Source organism: Giraffa tippelskirchi, chromosome 10, assembly GCF_054371585.1.
Source record: "Giraffa tippelskirchi isolate mGirTip1 chromosome 10, T2T-mGirTip1v1.2.pri, whole genome shotgun sequence".
In the NCBI taxonomy this organism is placed as follows: Eukaryota; Metazoa; Chordata; class Mammalia; order Artiodactyla; family Giraffidae; genus Giraffa; species Giraffa tippelskirchi.
This window is the reverse complement of record NC_137284.1, coordinates 112,022,501-112,046,786: the sequence shown is the minus strand read 5'-3', so window position 1 is coordinate 112,046,786 and position 24,286 is coordinate 112,022,501. Positions and strand designations below refer to the sequence as shown.

Sequence of the window (24,286 nt, the reverse complement as noted above, 5' to 3'; positions counted from 1 at the left end):
AAAGTTTCAAAGCAACATGCTGTGAGGTGTGGGGACCCACAGAGTAAAGGATTTAAATATTAGTTCATATGTATGCATATCATGATGGATATTCTTGTTGTTCAGTCACTCTGTTGTGCCTGAGTCTTTGTGACCACATGAACGGCAGCATGCCAGGCTTCCCTGTCCTTCACAATCTCCCGGAGCTTGCTCAAACTCATGTCCATTGAGTCCTGATGCCATCTAACCATCTCATCCTCTGTCACCCCCTTCTCCTCTTGTCCTTAATCTTTCCCACCATAGGGGTCTTTCCCAGTGAGTTGGCTCTTTGCATCAGGTGGCCAAAGTATTGGAGCTTCAGCTTCAGTTTCCTTCCAATGAATATTCAGGGTTGATTTCCTTTAGGATTGACTGGTTTGATCTCCTTGCAGTCCAAGGGACTCTCAAGAGTCTTCTCCAGCGCCACAGTTCAAAAGCATCAATTCTTTAGCACTCAGCCTTCTTTATGGTCCAACTCTAAAATCCGTATGTGACTACTGGAAAAACCATAGCTTTGACTAGATGGACCTTTGGTTAGCCAATGATGTCTCTGCTTTTTAATACACTGTCTACGTTTGTCATAACTTTTCTTCCAAGGAGCAAGTGTCTTTTAATTTCATGGCTACAGTCACCATCCACAGTGATTTTGGAGCCCAAGAAAATAAAGTCTGCCACTGTTTCCATTTTTTTCCCCATCTATTTGCCATGAAGCGATGGGACCAGATGCCATGATCTTTGTTTTCTGAATGTTGAGTTTTAAGCCAGCCTTTTCACTTTCCACTTTCACCTTCATCAAGAGACTCTTTGGTCCTCTTCACTTTTTGCCATTAGGGTGGTGTCATCTGCATATCTGAGATTACTGATATTTCTCCTAGCAATCTTGATTCCAGCCTGTGCTTCATCACATGATATAGTCTTCATGTAAGTTAATAATCAGGGTGACAATATACAGCCTTGACATACTCCTTTCCAAATTTTGAACCAGTTTATTGTTCTGTGTCTGGTTCTGTTGCTTCATGACCTGCACACAGGTTTCTCAGGAGGCAGGATATTCTTGAGTATGTCTTAAATTTTTTTCTTTAGTGTTTTTCATATTTTTTATAACTTTTCCAAGGGTGGAGGGAGGTTGATTCCCTTATTAATCTTATTGAGTTGTTAGTCTGTTTAGTTTTGCATTTATCTGAGCTATTTCCCTGAGTAGCTAGAGGTATTTCTGTCTTTTCTTAAAAGCTACTCTTATCAGTATTATCAAAAACAAGTATTCCCTCTTACCTTCGTTTTACTCCATTTTATGTCTTTCAAATATTTGTTGCTTATTGCATTTTAGTTTAAAAAACTGTTTTAATAACCTTGCTTGAGAATACTCGAGTCCAAAGTTCTTTTAGTTTAAAGTAGCATTGTAGATGTTTTGGGTGTGCCTGTGTATTGCAGGATGCTTCCCATGATGCCTGGACTCTCTACACACTGGATGCCAGTAGCATCCTCCTGCTAGTCCTGACAATCAAAATTATCTCTAGATATGGCCAAATATCCCCTGGGGCATAAAAACACTGCCCCTCCCAGTTTAGAACCACTGGTCTAAGAAAAATCTTTTACTTTTTATTTGTTCTAATATTACCACTTATTTTAAAAGGTAGCTCAGTGGTAAAGAATCTGTCAATGCAGGAGTCATGGGTTCAATCCCTGGGTCAGGAGGATCCCCTGGATAAGGGAATGGCAACTCACTCCAGTATTCTTGCCTGGGAAATCCCATGGAGAGAGGAGCCTGGCAGGCTACAGTCCATGGGATCTCAAAGAGTCAAACACAACTGAACAACTGAACACATGCACACATATTTTAAAATCATAATCCCTGGGAAAACAGGGAAAAAAGAAAAGAAGACAGAAAACAAGCCAAATGAATGGGAACTACTTTGGTCCTGAGCATCCAACCTGGTATTGTATGCATCTACGAGTTTGCGGAATGTTTACAGCAAGTTTCTAAGGAGCCTGACTTGTGGTTACTTACATAACTTACCAAAACCACTGGTAATCTTTTAAGGAGGTTTATTACAGAAAGACTGGCTGGTAGATTTTTTTATAATACACTCTAATCAAGACAGGAAGGAAAGCACCTCATTAGTGCCCCATAAAAATCCTGGAGGGTTTAAAGTAATGCCATGAGGAAAACTAAAGAAAAGAAAGGGAGATTTCAAGTTTACTCAATTTTCATTCTATACTATGTGATCTGACCACAGAATGTAAATTTCCTTTTTAAATTAGTTAATTTTTATTGAAGTTTAGTTGCTTTACAATGTGTTAGTTTCTGCTGTATAGGAAAGTGAATCAGCTGTACATATACATATATTCCCTCTTTGTCCCCACAGAGCATTGAGTAGAGTTCCCTGTGTTATACAGTAGGTTCTTATTAGTTATTTATTTTATACATAGTCATATATATGTATGTGTGTGTGTGTGTGTGTGTGTGTGTGTGAACCCCAATCTCCCAATTCATTGTATTCCCTCTTTTCCCCTTTGGTGTCCATACATTTGTCTCTCCATCTGTGTCTCTATTTCTGCTTTGCAAACAGGTTCATTGGCACCATTTTTCTAGCTTCTTCATACATGTGTTAATATACAATCTTTATTTTTCTCTTTCTGACTTACTTCACTTTGTACGACAGTCTCTAGGTCCATCCACGTCTCTGCAAATGGCACAATCTTGGTTCCTTTTTATGGCTGAGTAATGTTCCATTGTATATATGTACCACATCTTCTTTAACCATTCATCTGTCAGTGGACATTTAGGTTGCTTCCATGTCCTGGCTGTTGTAAATAGTGCTGCAATGAACATTGGAGTACGTGTATCTTTTGTAATTATGGTTTTCTGTGGGTATATGCCTAGGAGTAGAATTGCTGGGTCATATGGTAGTTCTATTTTTACTTTTTTAAGGAACCTCCATACTGTTTTCCATACTGGCTGTATAAGTTAACATTCCTACCACCTGTGTAAAGGAGTTCCCTTTCCTCCACACCCTCTCCAGCATTTATATTTTGTAGATTTTTTTGATGACGGCCATTCTGATTGGTTTGAGGTGATACCTCATTGTAGTTTTGATTTGCATTTCTCTAATAATTAGTGATGTTGAGCATCTTCTCACAAAGAATGTAAAATTTCAGTACCTGCATTTTATTTCTCTCTTTTTCATAGAGATCTTTGATTTCTAGTTAGAAGGAAATTACCCAAATTTATTTTTTCCTGAATGAAATTGCCCCAGTATCACCAATACAAATCCCCCCATCAAAAACCTTTCTCCCACACTTGATCTGTATCTCAGAGAATCTAGCAGTCTAGCTGCCCTGTGTAGGAGGTTGCTAAATTGGATTTTTAAATTATTTCTATTAAGCATAAACTTAACACATACCAGCTGCTGGGGGATTATAAAAGCTTTGTTTTTTTTTCAATAATTGGAAACCTTGTTTACAGAGGGCTCACAATATTCTTTAAATGCCTTTGTGTTAAATATAAAAGAACTTGTGTTTATCTAGGCAATGATAATCTGACTATAAAGCCAACTCATTTAAGGATTATGCTTCCTGTCTCTCACTATGCAGCTGTCACCCTACTGTTCTTTCAAGCTTTGCAAAATGCTGAAGATTCTTGCTTAAAATTAGAAGAATAAATTGGAAAACAAAACAAGTAGTTTGGAATACATCTAATTCTAAATCCCACGGAAATCTTTGAGAGGCCCAAAATGTCACTACATCTAGGCAAATTTATTCCAAGTTCTCATTTGTTAACTCATTGACAGAATTCAGTTCATTCCAAAGGAATTTTAAGGTGCTCAGTTCTGGCAAAAGAAAAATCAAGGACAACTCAGGTAATTTAGTCTGAAGCTAGGCTGTAGAACTTTGCTAGCCAATGAAGGTGTCCACATTGATTGCCATCTGCTCTGGAGAAGATGGGAAGTACAGTGGTTAAAGGTGTGTGTGCTGAGTCCTAAGCCACTTACTAGATCTGTGACCTCAGGCTAGTTGTTTAGGAGCTCTCTGAAAAATAAGTGTGCTCACTTCCCTCACAGGGTTGTAGGAGGCTTAAATAAGAAAATACATGAAACCCTAAGGACAGCTCCTGGCAAAGAGTTGTTGTTGTTGTTCAGTTAGTCAGTTGTGTCTGAACTCCAAACAATCCTGGCAAAGAGTAGCCACTCAACGAGCGTTAGCCTGTTACCACAATGTTCCAAGTCCCATTGTTTTTCACATGCATTATCTCATCTGATCTTTGGAACAGCCTTATAAAATAGTATATTTTTATAACTCTAGTTTTATTGAAAATTGAGAGAAATGAGATGCAAAGAAGTTTAATAAATCACTCAGGGTCACACAGCAATTGAATTGACAGCAGGGCTCTGTGTTCATAATCTCTGTCTCATTCTGCAAACATTTAATGAATAGAGGCACCCTTTGCTCTCAGAACAATCACTCTCCGAATATTTGCTATAATGACTCACAAAAGCTTTTGGCCAAAATCAGTCTCCCAGTTAAAAACCTGCTATCACAAGTTCTCCTATGTGGGACAGCTTCTTAAGCTTCCATGTGTACATGACTCCCCTTCAAAATGCACATTCTGCATTTCTCACAGGCTCCAAGATGATGCCAATGCTGCTGCTCCGTAGGTCACACTTTGAGCAGCAGGGAAGCTAGATGATGGAAGAGGGGCTCTTTCAGACCTCAGAGCCCTCCTGATTGGCCACCTGTTTAAACATGCATGCTAAGTCGCTTCAGTCATGTCCAACCCCTTGCAACCCCATGGACTGTAGCCCGCCAGGCCCCTCTGTCCATGGGGGTTCTCCAGGTGAGAATACTGGAGTCAGTTGCCATGTGTTCCTCCAGGGAATCTTCCCCACCCAAGGATGGAACCCATGTCTCCTGCAGCATCCGTAGGCAGATTCTTTACTGCTGAGCCACCGGGGAAGCCCCCTTGTTTAAACATACTGAACATTATATTCATAACTCTCCCCACTTCTCCCCTGAAGGTTTAGTTCCTCAGTATTTGTTTAGGCCAGGTACCTTGGGGCACTACCAACTCAGGTCTAATTTAGATAGTATCTTTCAAATCTGCAGTAGTGCCTCATTGTTTACAATAGAACATGCTCAGTGTAGAAGGATAGTAAAATTCCTGTTCAATTCAACCGTGGACTGCACACAAACATACCTAGTAATTATGTTATGAAGTGTTAAACAATTTTATAGTTAGTGTTTAAATATTTCATATTATGCAGAAATTCTCAGATTGTTATATAATTATTTTAAAGCATTTTAGTAATGTCTGGGACATTGATATTTTTGGATGTTTTACAAATGAATTATTATTTTTTCCATTTAAAACAGTGGGATATAGACTCTTGTTATTTGAAACTATAGTGACCAACACATTTTTAGAAATGGATTAGGTTCAGATAACAAGAGGTGCCTGCATTCACTCTGTGCCAGACATCGGGTGAAATTCTAGGAATACAATGGTGATGAAGACAAAAATGGCTGCTTAAAAAAACTCACAGAATAGTTAGAGAAGAAACAAGCAAGTAAAGATTTAAAATATGGTGGGATGTCAAGTTTTTCAGCAGAGATGGGTAAAAGGAGCTTTAAGAGCATGGAAAATAATGGGCCTGCCTCTTTCTTTGGTACACAGGAGGCTCTTTCTGGATACCAATAATAGCTAATATCCATTGTATATCCCTGTACTCCAGGCACTGTTGCAAGCAGGTTGCATGTATTTACTCATTTAATTATTAAAACAACTTAATGAAGCAGATACTTTTGTTACCATCTCCATTTTAAAGATGAGGAAACTGAGGTACAGAGAAGTTAGTAACCTGCTTATGCACACACTGGTATGGCCTTAAAGCCAGGCAGTCTGAGTCGAGAGTCTGCCCTTTCAACCATCTTGTGATCCACCTTTATTTTATTAAAATGAAGTTCAGGATCTTAAAGTAAGAACATACAAAAAAATGATGGATGTGTTAGGGGTGCATTTATAGAACTGTAAATGATTTGCTTTGATTGGAGCCTGTGATGGTTATGGGCTGATGAGGCCTTGAGGTGGGAAGCTATGACACTTGCATTGGCTTCACCTGTACAGGAACATACTGCATGGATCCTGTGGACAAGGCTGGACGGGACTAAAACCATCTTCAGTAGTCCAGTAGTGGCACTAATTATGTGTGAGATATAATAGAAAGTCATGAAATAGTTTACTCTACCATATATTACATGAATGTTGTCCCTTTCCAATCAGTCATCTTGGGAAGCTGTGCTTTTATTCCCCCAGCTTTGCATTTCTCAGAGTGTTCTGGGAATGCTTTTCTAAAGTACCTTTAGAACAAGTCATAGTGCACATCTTATTACTAGAAAACCATGCTTCATTTTTGTCTCAAATAGATTTCCTAGTTGGATCACTCACCCTATTTATTAAATTTAGCTCTGAATAACTTTTGCCTGTCTGTCATAATAACATCCACTCTCAAATCCATTCTCAAAAAACAAATGTATGTTTCTATTTACCAGTGATTCTGAAAGTATATTCTTAAGTATAATCCAGGGGGACTTCATTAAATAGCACATCAAAGCCCCACCTTCAGTATTTCTGATTCAGTTCTTCTTAGAAAGGGATCAGGAAACTGCAATCTTTAACATGCATCCTAAAATTTCTGTTTTGAATGACCAGACCATGCTTTGAGAGATGAAGCTGTTAGGATATTCAAGAGAAAGGGTAACAATTCTTAAGGCCAGTTCGAGAAAAGGAATTCCAAATGTATTCTGATCAACAGTGATGTCAGTGGCAAATACTGCCCTCCTAGGGGGACTATTACCCAGTTGTTGTTCAGTCAGTAAGTCATGTCCAGCTCTTTATGACCGTGGACTGCAGCACACTAGGCTCCTCTCTCCTCCACTGTCACCTGAAATTTGCTCAAATTCATGTCCATTGAGTCGGTGATGCTACGCAACCATCTCATCTTCTGCATCCCCTTCTCCTTCTGCCCTCAATCTTCCCAGCATCAGGTCTTTTCCAATGAGTTGGCTCTTTACATCAGGTGGCCAAAGTATTAGAGCTTCAGCTTCAGAATCAGTCCTTCCAATGAATATTCAGGGTTGATTTCCTTTTGAATTGACTGGTTTGATCTCTTTGCTGTCCAAGAGACTCTCAAGAGTCTTCTCCAGTGCCAATTCTTTGGCATCCAAAGCATCAATTCTTTGCTGTTCAGCCATCTTTATGGTCCTACTCTCACATCCATACATGACTACTGGAAAAACCATAGCTTTGACTAGACAGATTTTTGTCAGCAAGGTGATATCTCTGCTTTTTAATACACTGTCTAGGTTTGTCATAACTTTCCTTCCAAGGAGCAAATGTCTTTTAAATTCATGGCTGCAGTCACTGCCCATTGTGATTTTGGAGCCCAAGAAAAGAAAATCTGGCACTGCTTCCACTTTTCCTCCTTCTATTTGCCTTGAAGATGGGACCAGATGCCATGATCTTAGTTTTTTGAATGTTGAGTTTTAAGCTAGCTTTTACATCTCCTCTTTCACCCTCATCAAGACACTCTTTAGCTCCTCTTCACTTTCTGCCATTAGAGTGGTATCATACATATCTGAGGTTGTTGATATTTCTCCCAGCAATCTTGATTCCAGCTTATGATTCATCCAGAGTGGTATTTCACATAATGTATTCTGAATAGAAGTTAAATAAGCAGGGTGACAATATACAGCCTTGTCATAGTCTTTTTCCAGTTGTGAACCAATCCTTTGGTCCATGCCCAGTTCTAACTCTTGCTTCTTGATCTGCATTTTACAGGTTTCACAGGAGACAGGTAAGGTGGTCTGGTTCTCCCATCTCTTTAAGAATTTTTAAGTTTGCTGTGATCCACAGAGTCAAAGGCTTCAGTGCAGGCAATGAAGTAAAAGTAGATTTTTTTTTTTTGGAACTCGTTTGCTTTCTCCATGATCTAACAAATGTTGGCAATTTGATTTCTGGTTGCTCTGCCTTTTCTGAACCCAGCTTGTACATCTGGAAGTTCTCAGTTCATATGCTACTGAAGCCTACCTTGAAGGATTTTGAGCATAACCTTGCTAGCATGTGAACTGAACACAATTGTACAGTAGTTTGAACATTCTTTGGCATTGCCTTCTGAGATTGGAATAAAAACTGACCTTTTCCAGTCTTGTAACCACTGCTGAGTTTTCCGAATTTGCTGACATATTGAGTGCAGCACTTTAACAGCATCATGAAATTATGAAATAATTTAGGATAGGAAATAGCTTGGCTGGAATTCTGCACCTCCACTAGCTTTGTTCATAGTAATGCTTCCTAAGCCCCAAATGACTTTGCACTCCAGGATATCTGGCTCTAGGTGAGTGACCACACCATCATGGTTACCCAGGTCATTAAGACCTTTTTTGTAGAGGTCTGTGCATTCTTGCATTCTTCTGTGCATTCTTGCCACCTCACCTTAATATCTTCTGCTTCTTTTAGGTCCTTGCCATTCTGTCCTTTTTCTCACTCATCCTTGCCAGAAATGTTCCCTTGATATCTCCAATTTTCTTGAAGAGAGCTCTTGTCTTTCCCATTCTGTTGTTTTCCTCTATCTCTTTGCATTATTCATTTAAGAAAGGGAGGGAGGTGGGAGGGGGGTACAGGATGGAGGGGACAAATGTATGCCTATGGCCAGTTCATGTTGATGTATGGCAAAACCATCACAATATTGTAAAGTAATTATCTTCCAATTAAAATAAATAAATTTTTAAAAAGAAGGTCTTCTTATCTCTCTGAAACTCTGCCTTCAGTTGGGTATATAGTTCCCTTTCTCCCTTGCCTTTTGCTTCTCTTCTTTCCCAGCTATTTGTAAAGCCTCCTCAGATAATCACTTTGAATTCTTGCATTTTTTTTTTTCCTTTGGGATGGTTTTGGTCACTGCTTCCTGCACAGTGTTACAAACTTCCATCCATAGTTCTTCAGGCACTCTGCCTACCAGATATAATCCCTTGAATCTATTTATCACTTCCACTGGATAATCATAAGGGATTTGATTTAGGTCATGCCTGAATGGCCTAGTGGTTCTCTACACTTTCTTCAATTTAAGCCTGAATTTTGCAATAAGGAGCTCTTGATCTGAGCCATAGTCAGCTCCAGGTCTTTTTTTACTGACTGTATAGCACTTCTCCATCTTTGGCTGCAAAGAACATAATCAATCTGGTTTCAGTATTGACCATCTGGTGATGTCCATGTGTAGAGTCTTCTCTTGTGTTGTTGGAACAGGGTGTTTGCTATGACCAGTGCATTCTCTTGGCAAAACTCTGTTAGCCTTTGCCCTGCTTCATTCTGTACTCCAAGGCCAAACTTGCCTGTTACTCCAAGTATCTTTTAACTGCCTACTTTTGCATTCCAGTCCCCTATGATGAAAATGATATCTTTTTTGGTATGAGTTCTAGAAGAGGTTGTAGGTCTTCATAGAACCAGTCAACTTCAGCTTCTTCAGCATCAGTGGTTGGGGCATAGACTTGGATTACTGCGATGTTGAATGATTTACCTTGGAAACGAACCAAGATCATTCTGTCATTTTACAGATTGCACTCAAGTACTGCATTTCAGACTCTTTTGTTGACTATGAGCTCTACTCCATTTCTTCTAAGGGATTCTTGCCCACAGTAGTAGATATAATGGTCATCTGAGTTAAATTTGCTCATTCGCATGGATTTTGGGCTTCCCTGATAGCGCAGCTGGTTAAGAATCCACCTGCAATGCAGGAGACCCCAGTTTGATTCCTGGGTTGGGAAGATCCACTGGAGTAGGGATAGGCTACCCATTCTAGTATTCTTGGGTTTCCCTTGTGGCTCAGCTGGTAAAGATTCTGCCTGCAATGCAGGAGACCTGGGTTTGGTCCCTGGGTTGGGAAGATCCCTTGGAGAAGGGAAAGGCTACCCACTCCAGTATTCTGGCCTGGAGAATTCCATGGATGGTATAGTCCATGGGGCCGCAAACAGTTGGACACGACTGAGTGACTTTCACTTCACATGGATTTTAGTTCACTGATTCCTAAGATGTCAATATTCAGTTTTGCCATCTCCTGCTTGACTACGTCCAATTTACCTTAATTCATGGACCTAACATTCCAGGTTCCTATGCAATATTGTTCTTTACAGCATCAAACTTTACTTTCACCACCAGACATATCCACAGCTTTCTGCATTGGTCCAGCCTCTTCATTCTTTCTGGAGCTATGTGTAATTACCCTCTGCTATTCCCCAGTAGCATACTGGACACCTTCCAACCTGGGGGGCTCATCTTCCAGTGTCATATCTTTTTGCCCTTTCATACTATTCATGGAGTTCTCATGGCAAGAATACTGGAGGGTTTTGCCATTTCTTCCTCCAGTGGACCATGTTTTGTCAGAACTCTTCATTATGACCTATCCATCTTAGGTGGCCCTGTATGGCATGGCTCATAGTTTCTTGAGTTACACAAGCACTTTCACGAGGATAAGGCCATGATCCATGTAGGGGAGTCTCCTGTAGATGGTCCTTATTTAGAATGTGATGTTCAATTATACTTATTTAAAAAAAAAAATCAGCCACCATTTTGCACAGTCACACCACATAACCGAATTCACTTGTGTCTTGGGGTGTACCCATTTCAGGTGTGTGTTTGCTCACTGGTTGACTTAGAATCCTCCTTTTGCAAAGAGTGGTGTTCCTTTCAGAACCAGGTAGATCATGAAAGGATCCAGCATTGGAAGATGGAGCAAAATGCCCACAAATTATTACTTTTTTCCTAAAAAGGTTGGGCTTGTTTCACTTCTGAAACTGGATCACTAAAACCCAAGAGCCAGTCACACTCACAGTGACCAGCTTCACCAATGTGATGGGCTGTCCAGCTTTAGCCATTGTTCTGGCAGGCAACTTCCATTCATGTTGGGATATGTTGTGTTTTTGTCCCTTCCTGAATCCACGTGACTACCTAAATTAGCCCTCCATTTTTCTCAAGTTGCCTAATTTTAACGAAGTGATTCTCAAAGAAAACGGAGGAACTTCAGAGCTGCTTTACTTATTATTTATCAATTGTCCTCTGTCTCATTCACTGAAGAGAATCTCATACACCTGAAAATTGAAAGTCAATGCTATGGCTTCTTTTATAAAACAAATCTGTGTTTCACAGGTACATCATGATCCCATCAATGTTTAATGTGAAGCAGCGCCTGGGGCAGAGTCAGGCTCCTTTAAGGCAGTACTCGGTCACAAAGTAGACATTCCTCTAGTCAGATTCCTTGTCCCTCAGAGCCCTGATGTCAGCTGACTGTGTTTTGTCAGGGTCTGAGGATCAAAAATGACCCATCTTAAAAAAATGTGGATATTCTATGATTTTTCTGGCATCATTTAACTTAAATTTAGCTCTTGACTGCTCAAAAGCTCAGTGAGAGGTGGAGAGAAAGACTATGTTTAGATTCCTGTGGGGAAAAAGTTTAGCAAAAGGAAGAGGTGATTGCTGTAGCTTTTTATCCCAGTCATTATTTCTCTCTTGAACACTAACGAGGACAGCTATATTTTCTTTACGAGCTACAGAGACAACACCAGGAAGAGAGATTGAATCAGATCACTATCAAAACAGCCGGGACAGTAGGAGCCATGATTGGGTGTCTGTCCACATCCTCTGTCTTCTCTCTCTTACTTCCACCTTTCCTCTCCCCGCTGTGAGGCTCTGCCAGATTTAGAGAAAAAAAAAAGAAAAGAAATAAAAACAGGATGCCTAGATAAATTTGAATTTCAGACAAATGAAGAATAGTATTTTAGTACACATTTTGTGTGATATTGGGTGCCTATTCCATGATGGTATTACACATGGAATCTCTCCCACACGATTCAGTGCTCTTGTTTTATTTTCTTGCAGTTTTCATATGCAGATTTATTCTTCAATTGGATCAAAGGGTCCTTCAGGCAGGATCTTATCTGATATTTCTCAAGGCACCCTAGATATTGACTTCCCTATTTGGGGGCCTATGTTAGATTTTTCAAAAGTTCCCTTCAACTGCAAGTATAGAACACCCCTGAGCTCTTTATATCTTTCCTCTCATATCTGTGAGGTCATCACTTCCTGAACAATGACCAGGCTGAGCACAGAGCTCTGAGCATAAGTGTGCTGTGTATTTCTATGAGTGATAGATGAACTGAAAGCAATTTGTTGTCTTAAGAGTCAATTAAATTAACTTAACCTGCATGCCAGGAGTTAGTAGTAAGCTCTATCTGCCATGCTGCCCACCTGGGAAGTTAGGTTAATTACTCTTCCCTTTTGGGAAGATGAGAGGATGGAAGAAGGGAATGAGGTTGGAAACTATACCTAGTTTTGTAAACGTGTGTCCTAAGAGTAGGAAAGAACTGAGATAGCTAATAGAACGATGTAAATGACAAAATGTGCAACTCACATTCAAAAGCTTCCTAGGATGTAGAGTCATGGTACACATCAGATAACAAGGTGCCTTTTTACATACTTTGTGCTTCGATTAATGCTATTATTTAGATCATCCTTTGTAAATGACACCTAGCAGGCTTCAAACCTTGAAGACTAAGAGTGATGAATGCCCTCTCTTGGTTCAGTGCTTTTTGAGTGTAAAATGCACAGAAGAGTGAACACATATTTAGAAGCGTCTAGATGATTAGTTTTATGCCAGCTAGGCTTGCCCAAGGCAGGCTTGTCAAGATGGTCCCCTGGCTCCCCCTTTTGAAACTTTTCCTCTAGTGCATAGCTCCCTACTGCCCACTTCAGTTCAGTTCAGTCGCTCAGTCATTTCCGACTCTTTGTGACCCCATGGACTGCAGCACTCCAGGCCTCCCTGTCCATCACCAACTCCTGGAGTTTACCCAAACTCATGTCCATTGAGTCGGTGATGCCATCCAACCAGCTCATCCTCTGTTGTCCCCTTCTCCTCCCGCCTTCAATCATTCCCAGCATCAAGGTCTTTTCGACTGAGTCAGCTCTTCGCATCAGGTCCCCTGCATCATTTAGAGTGTAGAGATAAGCCAGGAAACTGTCTTCAGATACCACCACTCTGCCCTGCTGAGAAAACTGCCCATTTGAATATACACAGAAATGACTGTAAATGAAATAGCTGCCCAGCTCATATTCTACTTTAGCAAATAAACATGAACTTGCTGTTTATAAACATCAATGAAAATCTATAACTTCTTGTAGCTCTACATATCCTCAGTGTCCCTGGAATCAGACTAGAAGAATAAAAGCTGAACATTGGAATTCATGTTAATTTCTCACCGACTCCAACACCTTTAATGTAAGAAAACAAAGTTCGTACGAAAGTAGATTATCACATATATGTGGTAGAAATCCAGTGTGATTACCCCAAGGCTCAAGATATGATTGAAAAATCTTTTCTGGAATATTTATGCTTTTCAGTCAATGCATAAATCTTATCCTCCAAAGTTTATACCTCTGATGTCAAATGAATTTTAGCCCATTAGCCATTTGTTGAAAAAATAATGTTAAGATGTAAGTTTTATCTGTAAAGAGACCAAATTAAGCTTATTTTTAATCCTGGTGTAAGCCCCATTTTTATTACAACCATATAATGAAACAATTAGAAGAAGATTGAAATAAATATTTACGTTTTATTCATGCTAGAAGTACTTACTCTGTCCTTCAGGATGAAGCCTCGTAATACTTTTATAAATTCCTTAATAATAAAATAAGCCTCATTTTGTTTCCTTTGAAAATTTTTTTATTGGGTGTTTGAGTTTGGGTGAGAATGAGCCTAATGATTAGAGAAATATGGCAATTCTAGGTCATTTTTACTCAAGAAAGTTGAATGTGTTGGTTAACTCCAGAGTGTCTTAGATCTCTGATTTGGGGAATAAAAACTGTAATAAAATTATTTCCAGGACTCAAGCTCTGTTTATTTGAATAGTAGTTTTATATACCTGATTTGAATTCAAATGCATTATTAATACTTTTCTTCTTTTTTAATATAGGTGGAAAACAGACCAAAATATTATGGAAGAGAGTATGTATTATGCTATTCATTGTTTTAATAACATAATAAGTAGTCATTTTCATATGTCATTTAAATATTAAATATTAAAAAATTTCCAATATATAGTATTCATCAAATGTCCATCGTGCAAGAGTTTAATAATAAGGATAAATGCAATCAGATCCTTTTGTATTGAGTTTTTCTTATAATATTCAGGTGTTTGGCTTTCACAAATGTGGGAGGAACACTATCTCCTGCTACATTCAGTTCTTTTCATAAAAGCAGCCTCTGAGTGCCTGGAAGTATTTGAAACATAAGGCAGCATTTTCCATAGTTGTGGCTCTCTTAGTCTTTCATTTCACTTTCTACCTCAATACTATATAAACAGCTCAAGTCAAAGATTGTAAACTGAGGCCGAATTCCTAGCTTTCATGCAGCTCAGTAAGTGCAGCACTCAGGAAAGTCATCCCGTTTCCTTGCAGTCTCATAAAACCAAAATGATGATTTCTCTTGATGTGGATCTATTAGCCAAATTACCTTAATACCATAATTATGATTTTCCCCATTTTCCTCTTAATTTCATTTCTTGTTTTACTTTCTGAGAAACCTACTGCAGAGCAAATATGCACTACCATAAAAACAACCAGCAGGCTGGGGCTGTGGCCTGGTGCACAGCTCACAGCAGGCAGAACGGCCTAGCAGAGTCGGGGTAGATACGCAGTTCACTCTTCTTCCCACATCCATCCTGGAGGCATTCAGAGGCAAAATCTCTTTCAAGTACACCAACCAATCTAAAACCTCCCTCCTCTATTCCCTTACTCATCAGAGCTTCACTTTTGTGATTAATGGTGCTATTATTTGCCCCCGTTCAGCAGCCACTTCCTAACTGCCATGGCTGCATGGCATGGCATGAACCTTCCTACTGGGCCTTGAAAAATTCAGCTAGGGGTTCTGGAGTACCTACCTGGACCACTGGCCTCCTCTCTTCCACCCCTACATCCCTAACATTCAACCTGGATATAAGATGACTTTTTTTTTCTTCAGTATACTGTTTTGGATTTTGCTCTAGAACAAAAAGAAAAAAAAAAAAGAATTAAAAAAAGAGAAAATGAAAACCTAATATATACTTCTAAAATAGAACACTTTTGTACACGAATTCCAAATGGAACTCTATTCATTGTCTTTTCCTTTTTTGCATAAAACTTTTATTGAATAACCTCCTAGTTCTCATCCTCAAACCCCTATCTACATAAACTTGTATAGTGAAAGGAGACCAAAGAAACCACAAAAAAGGAACATTTCCTATTAGAGGGAAGTTAGCTTAAAAACTTCAGATTCTGTGTTTGCCTTTCTTTTTAGAAAATAAAAGGTTTTTTTTAATTCCATTCAAAAGTAGGATATGCTCTATTCAGGAACATTTGTACATTTTTTTTCTTAGAAAGAATCACAAGAAAGTGTGGACAATGGGTATCATTAGTGAAAAGGGAATTTGTATTTCTCTACTGTTTATATTTTTATTTCTTTTGTGCCTTTTTAATTTTCCCACTGTGGATAGGTATTACTTTGGTTCTTAAAAAGTTAAACAATACCTAATTAACTGGGGAAAATTAATTTGGGAAAATTAGAGCACAGGGATCGAACCCAGGTCTCCCACATTGCAGGCAGATTCTTTACCAGCCGAGCCACAAGGGAAGCCCAAGAATACTGGAGTGGGTAGCCTATCCCTTCTCCAGTGGATCTTCCTGACTCAGGAATTGAACTAGGGTCTCCTGCATTGCAGGCGGATTCTTAACCAACTGAGCTATTAGGGAAGCCCATATAGGAACTGACGATGTGGAAAATACCATAACTCACCATTAAAGAGAAGTATTGTTAACTTTTTTCCCTTCATCGCTTTCTTTCCAGTCTTTGTGCAGGCTTTCTTTCTGAAAAGTTGGGATCATTGTATGTACATATATATATATATATATAGGACACTTTTAAATCTATCCCTTAAGGGGATGATGAGCTGCACGCTGAGTCTTCAGGTGCACAAAATTGTTACTTCTTTCAAACAATTGAATTTATCTTAGTTCTTGACACTTGACATCTGCTGCTGGCCATCCCTGAAATAAGGGAGTTTAAATGAAGCTGCTTTCAGGTTAACCGCCTGTTTAGGATATTCCTCCTCTCATTTTTTTTTGCCCTTCTCCGCCCAGGGAGTGATCTGGGCCTGGGGTGTCTGGTTTCTGTGCCCTCCTCTGTGTGTGTCTCTTCCTGCCATGGTCATCACCACCCCCCGCCCTGCCCTGTCTGGTTGTATCCTGGACACCCCAGCCTCAAACATCTTGTGGGACCAGCTTCTGCCCTTTCTGACTCTGATGTGGGAAACTTTCCAGTGCCCTCTGCTCTTTTACCCTCCCCAAGTCTGTCTGTCTGTCTCTCTCTCTCTGTCTCTCTCTCCACTGGCCTCGTAACTGCAGGCTGCCCTCAGGTCTCTTCTCAGACCATCTGTCCAGCCCTCTCCAGCCCCAGCTCTTGCTACAAAAGGAGGTCTCCAGTCTATGGGCATACCACCCTGAACGCACCCAATCTCGTCGTCAAAGGAGGCTTCTCTACCTCCCAACTCAGACCCACTGAACGTGGGCTCTGGCCAGACTTCTCCCAATTTCCCTCCCAAAATAACTGGGGACACTGGTCTCCTTTCGGGCAGTTTTGAGCAGAAGGATTGCTCTTATGTCACACAGCATGTTTATCCTCACCCTAGAAATGCGCTGCTCCAAGACCTCCATGTGTTGGCTCTCAAGATTTAAAACCAAAATCTGAGAAGCCACAGCCCCCCTTTTTCCCAAGCTATCACTGCCCTAGACTTTTGAGAGTTGATTTGAGAACTCAAAGCCAGAACATTGGGACCTTGCTCCCCTAAGACTAAAGCCTCAGCTTGTAAGATCTAGCTGTACAGAATAGAAGGGAATTAGGACATAAAAATTGTGATACATGAACTTCTCTGGTGGCTCAGTGGTAAAGAATCTGCCTGCAATGCAGGAGGCATAGGAGACTCGGGTTTGATCCCTGAGTTGGGAAGATCCCCTGGAAGAGGGCATGGCAACCCATTCCAGTATTCTTGCCTCGAGAATCCCATGGTCAGAGGAGACGGGCAGGCTATAATCCATAGGGTTGCAAAGAGTTGGACACGACTGAAGCACCTTAGCATGCACCCATTGTGATAGGTATATTTTTTTTTTTCCAAAAATTATCCTGGTACATGTACCCTCTAAAAAATCTTTGCATTCCTGAGAAAAAACTTGTGTAGTCAATTTCCCTCCCTCCCCTCTCCCTTCCAGGAATGTAAAAGAGGATTATTTGTCCAGAAATTTTGTTCTCTAATTCATTCTTCCAAATTCTCTAAGATTGGGTAATCCTAGAAAGAGAGTGTTGTTTCCTCTCCCAAGAGCCTAGGGCCCCTTGGTACTGACCTCACCCCGCAACCCAGCTCCCACCTTCCTCTATAACACAGAATGATCAAATCTCTGAAAACAGGGTTGAGCAGCTGTCATTGTTTGAGGGCAACAGAGAGCCGGCTGGTTGACTGTCCCTAACTGCTGTCCTATTCTCTTCTCCCCTGGCATCACTGTACGCTCTCTAGGGCTCAGACATCCCTTCCAAAGCAAGGCAGTCTCTGGCCAAGCCTGAAATCCTACTGCATTTTCTACATGCATGTGTATTACTTTTTAAATAGCAAAGGAAAAAATAAACATTATCTTTAAAAAAAGAAAAACAGATACATTTTCCAAACACATCCCTAAGCGATTCCTCTCAAAATTTAAAGAAGTGGAAGACTGTTCCTGACTGCTGGCTATTCTTTCCAGAGAATGAGCCTCTTAAATGAACAACACCCCACACCTGAAGTAAGCAGGGTGATAATCAGTATGTGCTCATTTGCAATCAAGATAATATATAATGAGCGGAGAGCTAAATTGGTAAATGCTCTTTTGTTATTCCCCATGGTTAAAAGAGGAGTCATAACCTGACTTTTGGTTCTGACTTTAATTTCCAGCTTGTGAGCAAAGACAATAGCAGAAAGTCAGGTGAACTTGGTCTTCTTCCTTTTGTTTGGGTGCATGCTGGGAGGTGGGTCCAAGCCCATCTGGTACTATACAGTAGTCACTTCCTTCTTCATTAAGGTGAGGAGCTGTAAATTCCAGGTGATCCCACCATGTTTTTTAACCAGCTCTTTGTGGTCCATACTTGGTGGATGGTCTGTTCAGAACAAAGATGCTCTTGTCTCTCCTCAGGTTCCACGGTATCATCTCCCGAGAGAAGGCAGATGAGCTTCTTGGAGGTGTAGAGGGTGCCTACATTCTTCGAGAAAGCCAGCGCCAGCCAGGATGCTACACGTTAGCACTAAGGTGAACCCGATTATCCACAGTTGCAACTGCTTTACAAGATTTACTTATTTTTTCCCTTTTTTTTCATTATGGTAAAATATACATAACATACAGGGCTTTCCTGGTGGCTCAGCTGGTAAAGAATCCACCTGCAATGCAGGAGACCCTGGTTTGATTCCTGTGTCAGGAAGATCCCCTGGAAAAGGGATAGGCTACCCACTCCAGTATTCTTGGACTTCCCTGGTGGCTCAGACGGCAAAGATCCACCCACCATGAGGGAGACCTGGGTTCCATCCCTGAGTTGGGGAAGATCCTCTGGAGGAGGGCATGGCAACCCTCTCCAATATTCTTGCCTGGAGAATCGCCGTGGACCAGAGGAGCCTGGCAGGCTACAGTCCATGGAGTCACAAAGAGTCAGACACAACTGAGTGAATAAGCACAAGCACATATATAACATACAATGTATCATTTTAACTATCTATAAATGTGTAATTCAGTGGCATTAAGTATATTCTCAGTGTTGTGCAGCCATCTCCACTATCATCTCCCATAACTTTTTCATCATTCCAAATAAAAACTCCATTAATCAGTTGTTCCCCATTTCCCTCTAATTATCTTTTTTATTTTCATGTCATTTACAAAGTACCCAGAAGCATATTACAGGCTTATATGTGTCCTGGGTCACAGATGTTATTGGTTAGTGGACTCCAAGGCTCTGTTTATGCATGCACAGTATTCTTGGGAGAATTATCTGCAAATTTAGTGCTTCTAGAGCTGCTTCTGCCTGAAACATCAAGCCAGTGAATTGAGACACACCTCTGCCTCCTTTTTCTGCTCAGTTGTGTCCGACTCTTTGCAACCCCATGGACTGTAGCCCGCCAGGCTCCTCTGTCCATGGAATTTTCCAAACAAGAATACTGGAGAGGGTTGTCATCTCCTCCTCCAGGGGATATCTGCCCGACCCAGGGATTGAACCTGCATCTTTCTGCATTAGCAGGCTTCCTTACCCACTGAGCTACCTGGAAAGCTTGCCTCCCTTAGCCCTTGTCAAAAGTCTTCACCTCACATTGTAGGTGTGTGCCTGAACAAACGTGCATTTGGCCCACTGGGTTCTCTCTGGGATCCCATTGACCCATAGACCTCCCACTAGTGATCATGACACTTCATGCTAGCAAGCCATCAAAACAGAGCTCTCATAAGCACTTTACCATGAAATCACAGTATTAAAAATCACAGCACCCCAAAGGCATTGCCTTTACCGCACTTTCCTAACCTGCATCGAATATTTTATATCCTTTGATCCTCATGGCAATCCTGCAAGGTTTGAGGAAAGTTTTCAGTTTCAAAATTGGATTGTTTTCCAAAAGTTCATCTGTGAACTCTTTGGAATTAGGAAGCACTATCTCCGTGGAAAAAAATGGTGTCAATGAAACACTTCCCAGGTCAACCCACAGAGATGTGTTCAACCCACCATCTCAGTGTTGTGGTTGTAGAAAGATAGATGCTTTCCCAGCTGCACTTGGGGATGTCATATCTTCTGATGTCATCATGAGGAAGCACTTCAAGAATAGCAAGTGCTCTAGGGATGCAAAGTATTTTCTCAGCTTATCAGCATCCCCTGCAGCAGGAGCTGACAGTCCCAGTGGGGAACCCAGAAGGGGCTGTGAGCTGTAGGACCCAGGCCAAGAGGGGACAATCAGCACTAAAAGGGGGAACCCTAATGATTAGGTCTCTGTGATGCTGTTGTTGATGCTCAAGCAAGGTGTGCTGCACAGCTCCCCTGTTCCCCTTCTGCTGGACCAACTAGGGTAGAAGGCATGGGTGCTCTACTGATGATGGTCAAAGAGATAATAATAGAAGGACCCGAGGCCAGTGGTTATAACTTCCCTGCAGAGATAATTGCCTGGTAGAGGGGAGAGGGTGGAGGGGCATGGCTGGTTCCCATTAAGAAATTTTTTAAGATATTTGTGAATCAGGAAGTACCCCCTGACTATACAAATGAGGATGATTATGACCCATGGCCTTAGTGATTTCTAAGACCAAATGATGCCATAGGACTGGCTGGGTTTAAACCCACCTTTGCATCTTTTCCAGGGGTATAGCCTCAAGCAGGTACCCCATCTCTTCAAGTCTCACTTCCCTCAGCTGTCAAACAAGAATAATAATTGCACTTGTCTTGAAGGGTCTCCATGATAACCTAATGGGGGGAAATCATGTCAGACCCTTAGCTCAGTGTCTAGCATTCAGTACAGACCCCAGAAATGTTAGCTGCCACTGTCACCCACTGACCCGGTTTCTAAAACTCTTGTGATCTCTCCTTCCTCATGGGCAGGTTTGGAAACCAGACCTTAAACTACAGGCTCTTCTATGATGGAAAACATTTTGTGGGCGAGAAGAGGTTTGAATCGATTCATGATTTGGTCACAGATGGCTTGATAACACTGTACATAGAAACAAAAGCTTCAGAATACATTTCCAAAATGACAACAAACCCCATCTATGAACACATTGGATATGCCACTCTACTCAGAGAAAAAGTATCCAGAAGGCTAAGCAGATCTAAAAATGAATCAAGAAAAGCCAGCGTCACAAATGAAGAGCACACAGCCGTCGAAAAGGTAAGCCACGCGTGGGACGAAAACAGTCTCTCTGTTTCTAATCTATGCTGAAAAACCAGATGCTTAATTCAATATGTGATTTGCCAGACTGTTGCAGGAGACCAACCCACTCCCATCCAAAAAACCTTAGAATTTTTCTGCTAAAAGAGACCTTGGAAATCTGATTTCAGTTCAACTCCCTCATTTTCCAGATGAGGACAGTGAGGTCAAAAATGTCTGATGATTTGCCAGAACTCATACAGTCAGAGCCAGGACTTCCACTCATAATTGTCTGTGAGTTTATTTGAAGTTTGAAAGAAAAAAAATCCTTTAAAAAAATTAATGTTTTATGATGAAAATGGTCACTTGTTTTTTTAATTGCCATTTGAAGTGTCACTGGCTCCATCTCCAGTTCTACCCAGCTAGCCAAATACATAGTATTTGTATTTGCTTCTCTTAGAACTTGATGATCATGTGTGATGCACAGGTTAGCATCCCTCTTGAAGGTGGTCTTACCTAGATAACAGATTTTATTGACACATATGGGGGCATTAGCCGTGATGATGGCCATATCTCTAGGAGACTTGGAAAGATATAGTCATCATGACTGCTAATGCCCCCATCTCTGTCTCTATCTCTGGGAGGCTTGTCCTTTGCCCCAGAGGAGGAGTTACTGGGCTTTGTCGAGGATGAGACCCTCCCAAATGGGTGATGCTTAAGCTGATGGCACCATGGCAGGATGTGGCGAGGAGGGTCTGATTTTCCTCTCCAGTAAGTTGGCTGTTTATGTGAAAGATGCCGCCGCAGTTTGCTAGCAGATTTTTTGGATGTGTCCCTTTAGGAACACCTGCTTTGACTGGTCCTATCTGTTTTCCACTGAAACAAAGTGACAGCCAGCCATGCCAGTCAGCCCCCCTGAGTCTGTGCTGAGCCTAGCTTCTAAGGCGAGCCTGGAGTGGGGCAGATAGAAATAAGCGGGGTTGAGCACTGCTCCTTCTGGTGTTTGCTAATCCTTAATTAAACCGGAACAGTCCCCCTCCTCCCCCTGTTGTCCAGTGTGAGCAAAAAGCAGAGGAACCTCAGGTTGACTGACCAGGCTTCAGCTTTGGCGACGGGGACGCACCAGAAAGCACTGAGAGGAGGAGGAGGGCAGAGGATGGCAGGCGGGCCTGCTGGCAGACAGGACATGATCCTAATTGATTTGCTAATTGAGCTTTAGAGCCTAGGAGAACCTGCCTCAGAATCACATCAGTTGAGCAGCTGGCCCATGAAAAAATCATTTGCCATTTTCATTTTATAACTCCAGAGTCTCCAAAGCACCTGTTTATTCTTTGGCGAATAATTGATTTGGGAAATGGTAGGGTTCCTGATTATTTACATTTCAACAGAAGAGAGAGGACTTGGGTCCCAGCTTTCTGGGAGTTTGTCCCTGTCTAAGCAAAAGCCGTTCCTTAGTCTGTTTGCAAAAATCTGTTCAGAAAGTAATTTAGAATAGAAAATCCAGAAGCCGACTTTCTCGGCCATGACAAATCAGAAGATGAATTGTAAAATAACTCTCTGAAGTGGTGTTTATATTTCTGAATTGGAGAGAAATGCCACCCAAAAGGCAATCTGTTACAACTGCAGACAACGCACTAGAACATTTCCAGGAGAAGAAGTGAATAGGAAGTGACTCTGGTGTATTTGGGGTGAGAGTGTAGATCCTGGGTATTGGAATTGATATTCGTAGATTTTTGTCCTCCCCCAAGAGGAAAGTTGGGTCACTAGGAAGTGATATTTCTAGATGGTAGTCCCATAAGGAAGCTTGCATGAGAAAATATGTCCTTTCTTGTAGGGCATTTTGAATTTATTTATTAAGATTAAATTTTAGAGAAAATCAATCATCAGATTAACAATTACTTTGAGTGAGCCACCCAGTACACTTTTACCTTTTTCAGGAAAAGGTAGATAAAGAAAACATTGAAGGAGGAAGTCCAGATTCAGCAAAGGGTTTGATGGATGGGCAATGGTGGCGCCGATTTCTTGGACGTTAATGATGCAGTGGTTGGCTTTCCTGGAGGACGCTCCCAGCACTGGGTCTGGTCATTTGCTGGGGGTCACTCATTTTGTTAGTGGATTGTGAAGTAACTTCGTATGACTCCGTCTGTTTCTCTCTGACCTTATTGACAAGTGGAATTATTAAAAGTTTCAGTCTTGCCAGAAATCCTATTTCCCTTAAGGGCAGGTCAGTGGACTGTTGCCATGGCGGCAGTGACTTGAAAAGAGGTGGCAGAAACTTGAATGGATTGACTGAGAAATGCCCAGGGCACCTGTCTGCTTCAGTAATGGCATATCTTGAGGGTTTTAATGAGTGAAATGAGTAGGCTTCCTAATATTTCTTAAATCCAGACAGCCCAGCATTTCATTTTCCAGAGTACTTAAACTTCATCTGCCCACTTATTTTATTGATCATTTCCTAATGAATCCAGAGATATGTGTAAATCCGAGAATATTAACAATGTTAATTGGCAAAAAGATATTACCTACCCTATCAGATTTGAGTGGTTTCCAGATTTACCTCCTGTCAAGGTGGTTAGCAGTGAACTTGATTTTAATAACTGGAGAGGAGGCAGGGAGAGGGGAGGGTGCAAATGAAAAAACAAAAACACTGTGGTGGTTAGCCAACAGGGATCTGTTTCCTTTCTGATTCTTTAATTGATTTTTAAAACATTACTATATGTAAGTGCCACCATTTGGTGCATTTAATTAAAATGGTCATGCCCAGCATCATTTCTTTTATGAAATTAATTTCAGAAATTATTCCATAAATTGTTTGTCTACTGATCTCCAGAACCTGTGCTGTAAGCAATGTAAGAGTAACAACAGGATTCAGCATCAGTTCAGACTTTTGCAGTTGGTAAACAGATTTCACGCATGTGAAATAATTTTCCACTTTATCCTCAGAGCAGCTTTGCCAGGTACATAGGGCAGGAATGATTATCCCCATTTTATTGAAAAAGTCACAATGGCAGGACAAGGAATCAAACTCAGACTTCCTAACTCCAAGTTCAAAGCTTCTTAAATCTATGGAGCAGCTGGACTTCATTCTGTTCTTATTGCCTTAAGCAAACACCTTTGCTTTTGACCATCCTGAGTCAATTGATGGTAAGAATCTCTTAATAGTTACATGTGTTTTTGAAAGTACACTGCTATTACTAGCTCTAATAAGTAAATTGTCTTGTAAAGAATTTTATTAGTGAAAGTTGCTCAGTCATGTCCGACTCTTTGCGACCCCATACAGTCCATGGAATTC

The 24,286-nt window shown here is 40.9% G+C and overlaps 2 protein-coding genes across 3 annotated transcripts in view; one reads left to right on the top strand and one right to left on the bottom strand.

The window, feature by feature from the left end:
• Window positions 1–24,286, top strand: part of CHN2 (chimerin 2) — a 331,489-nt gene that overhangs the window by 188,932 nt on the left and 118,271 nt on the right. For both annotated transcript variants that reach the window (XM_081534849.1, XM_081534848.1), the window contains exons 4-6: window positions 14,029–14,060; window positions 18,305–18,418; window positions 20,730–21,015. In XM_081534849.1, the coding sequence (XP_081390975.1) occupies window positions 14,029–14,060; window positions 18,305–18,418; window positions 20,730–21,015 (432 nt within the window). The remainder of the gene's footprint in view (window positions 1–14,028; window positions 14,061–18,304; window positions 18,419–20,729; window positions 21,016–24,286) is intronic.
• LOC145522474 (uncharacterized) overlaps window positions 14,613–24,286 on the bottom strand; it is a 257,684-nt gene continuing 248,010 nt past the window's right edge. Inside the window, exon 7 of the mRNA XM_081531168.1 lies at window positions 14,613–15,095. The gene's annotated coding sequence lies outside the window, so the exon portion shown is untranslated. The remainder of the gene's footprint in view (window positions 15,096–24,286) is intronic.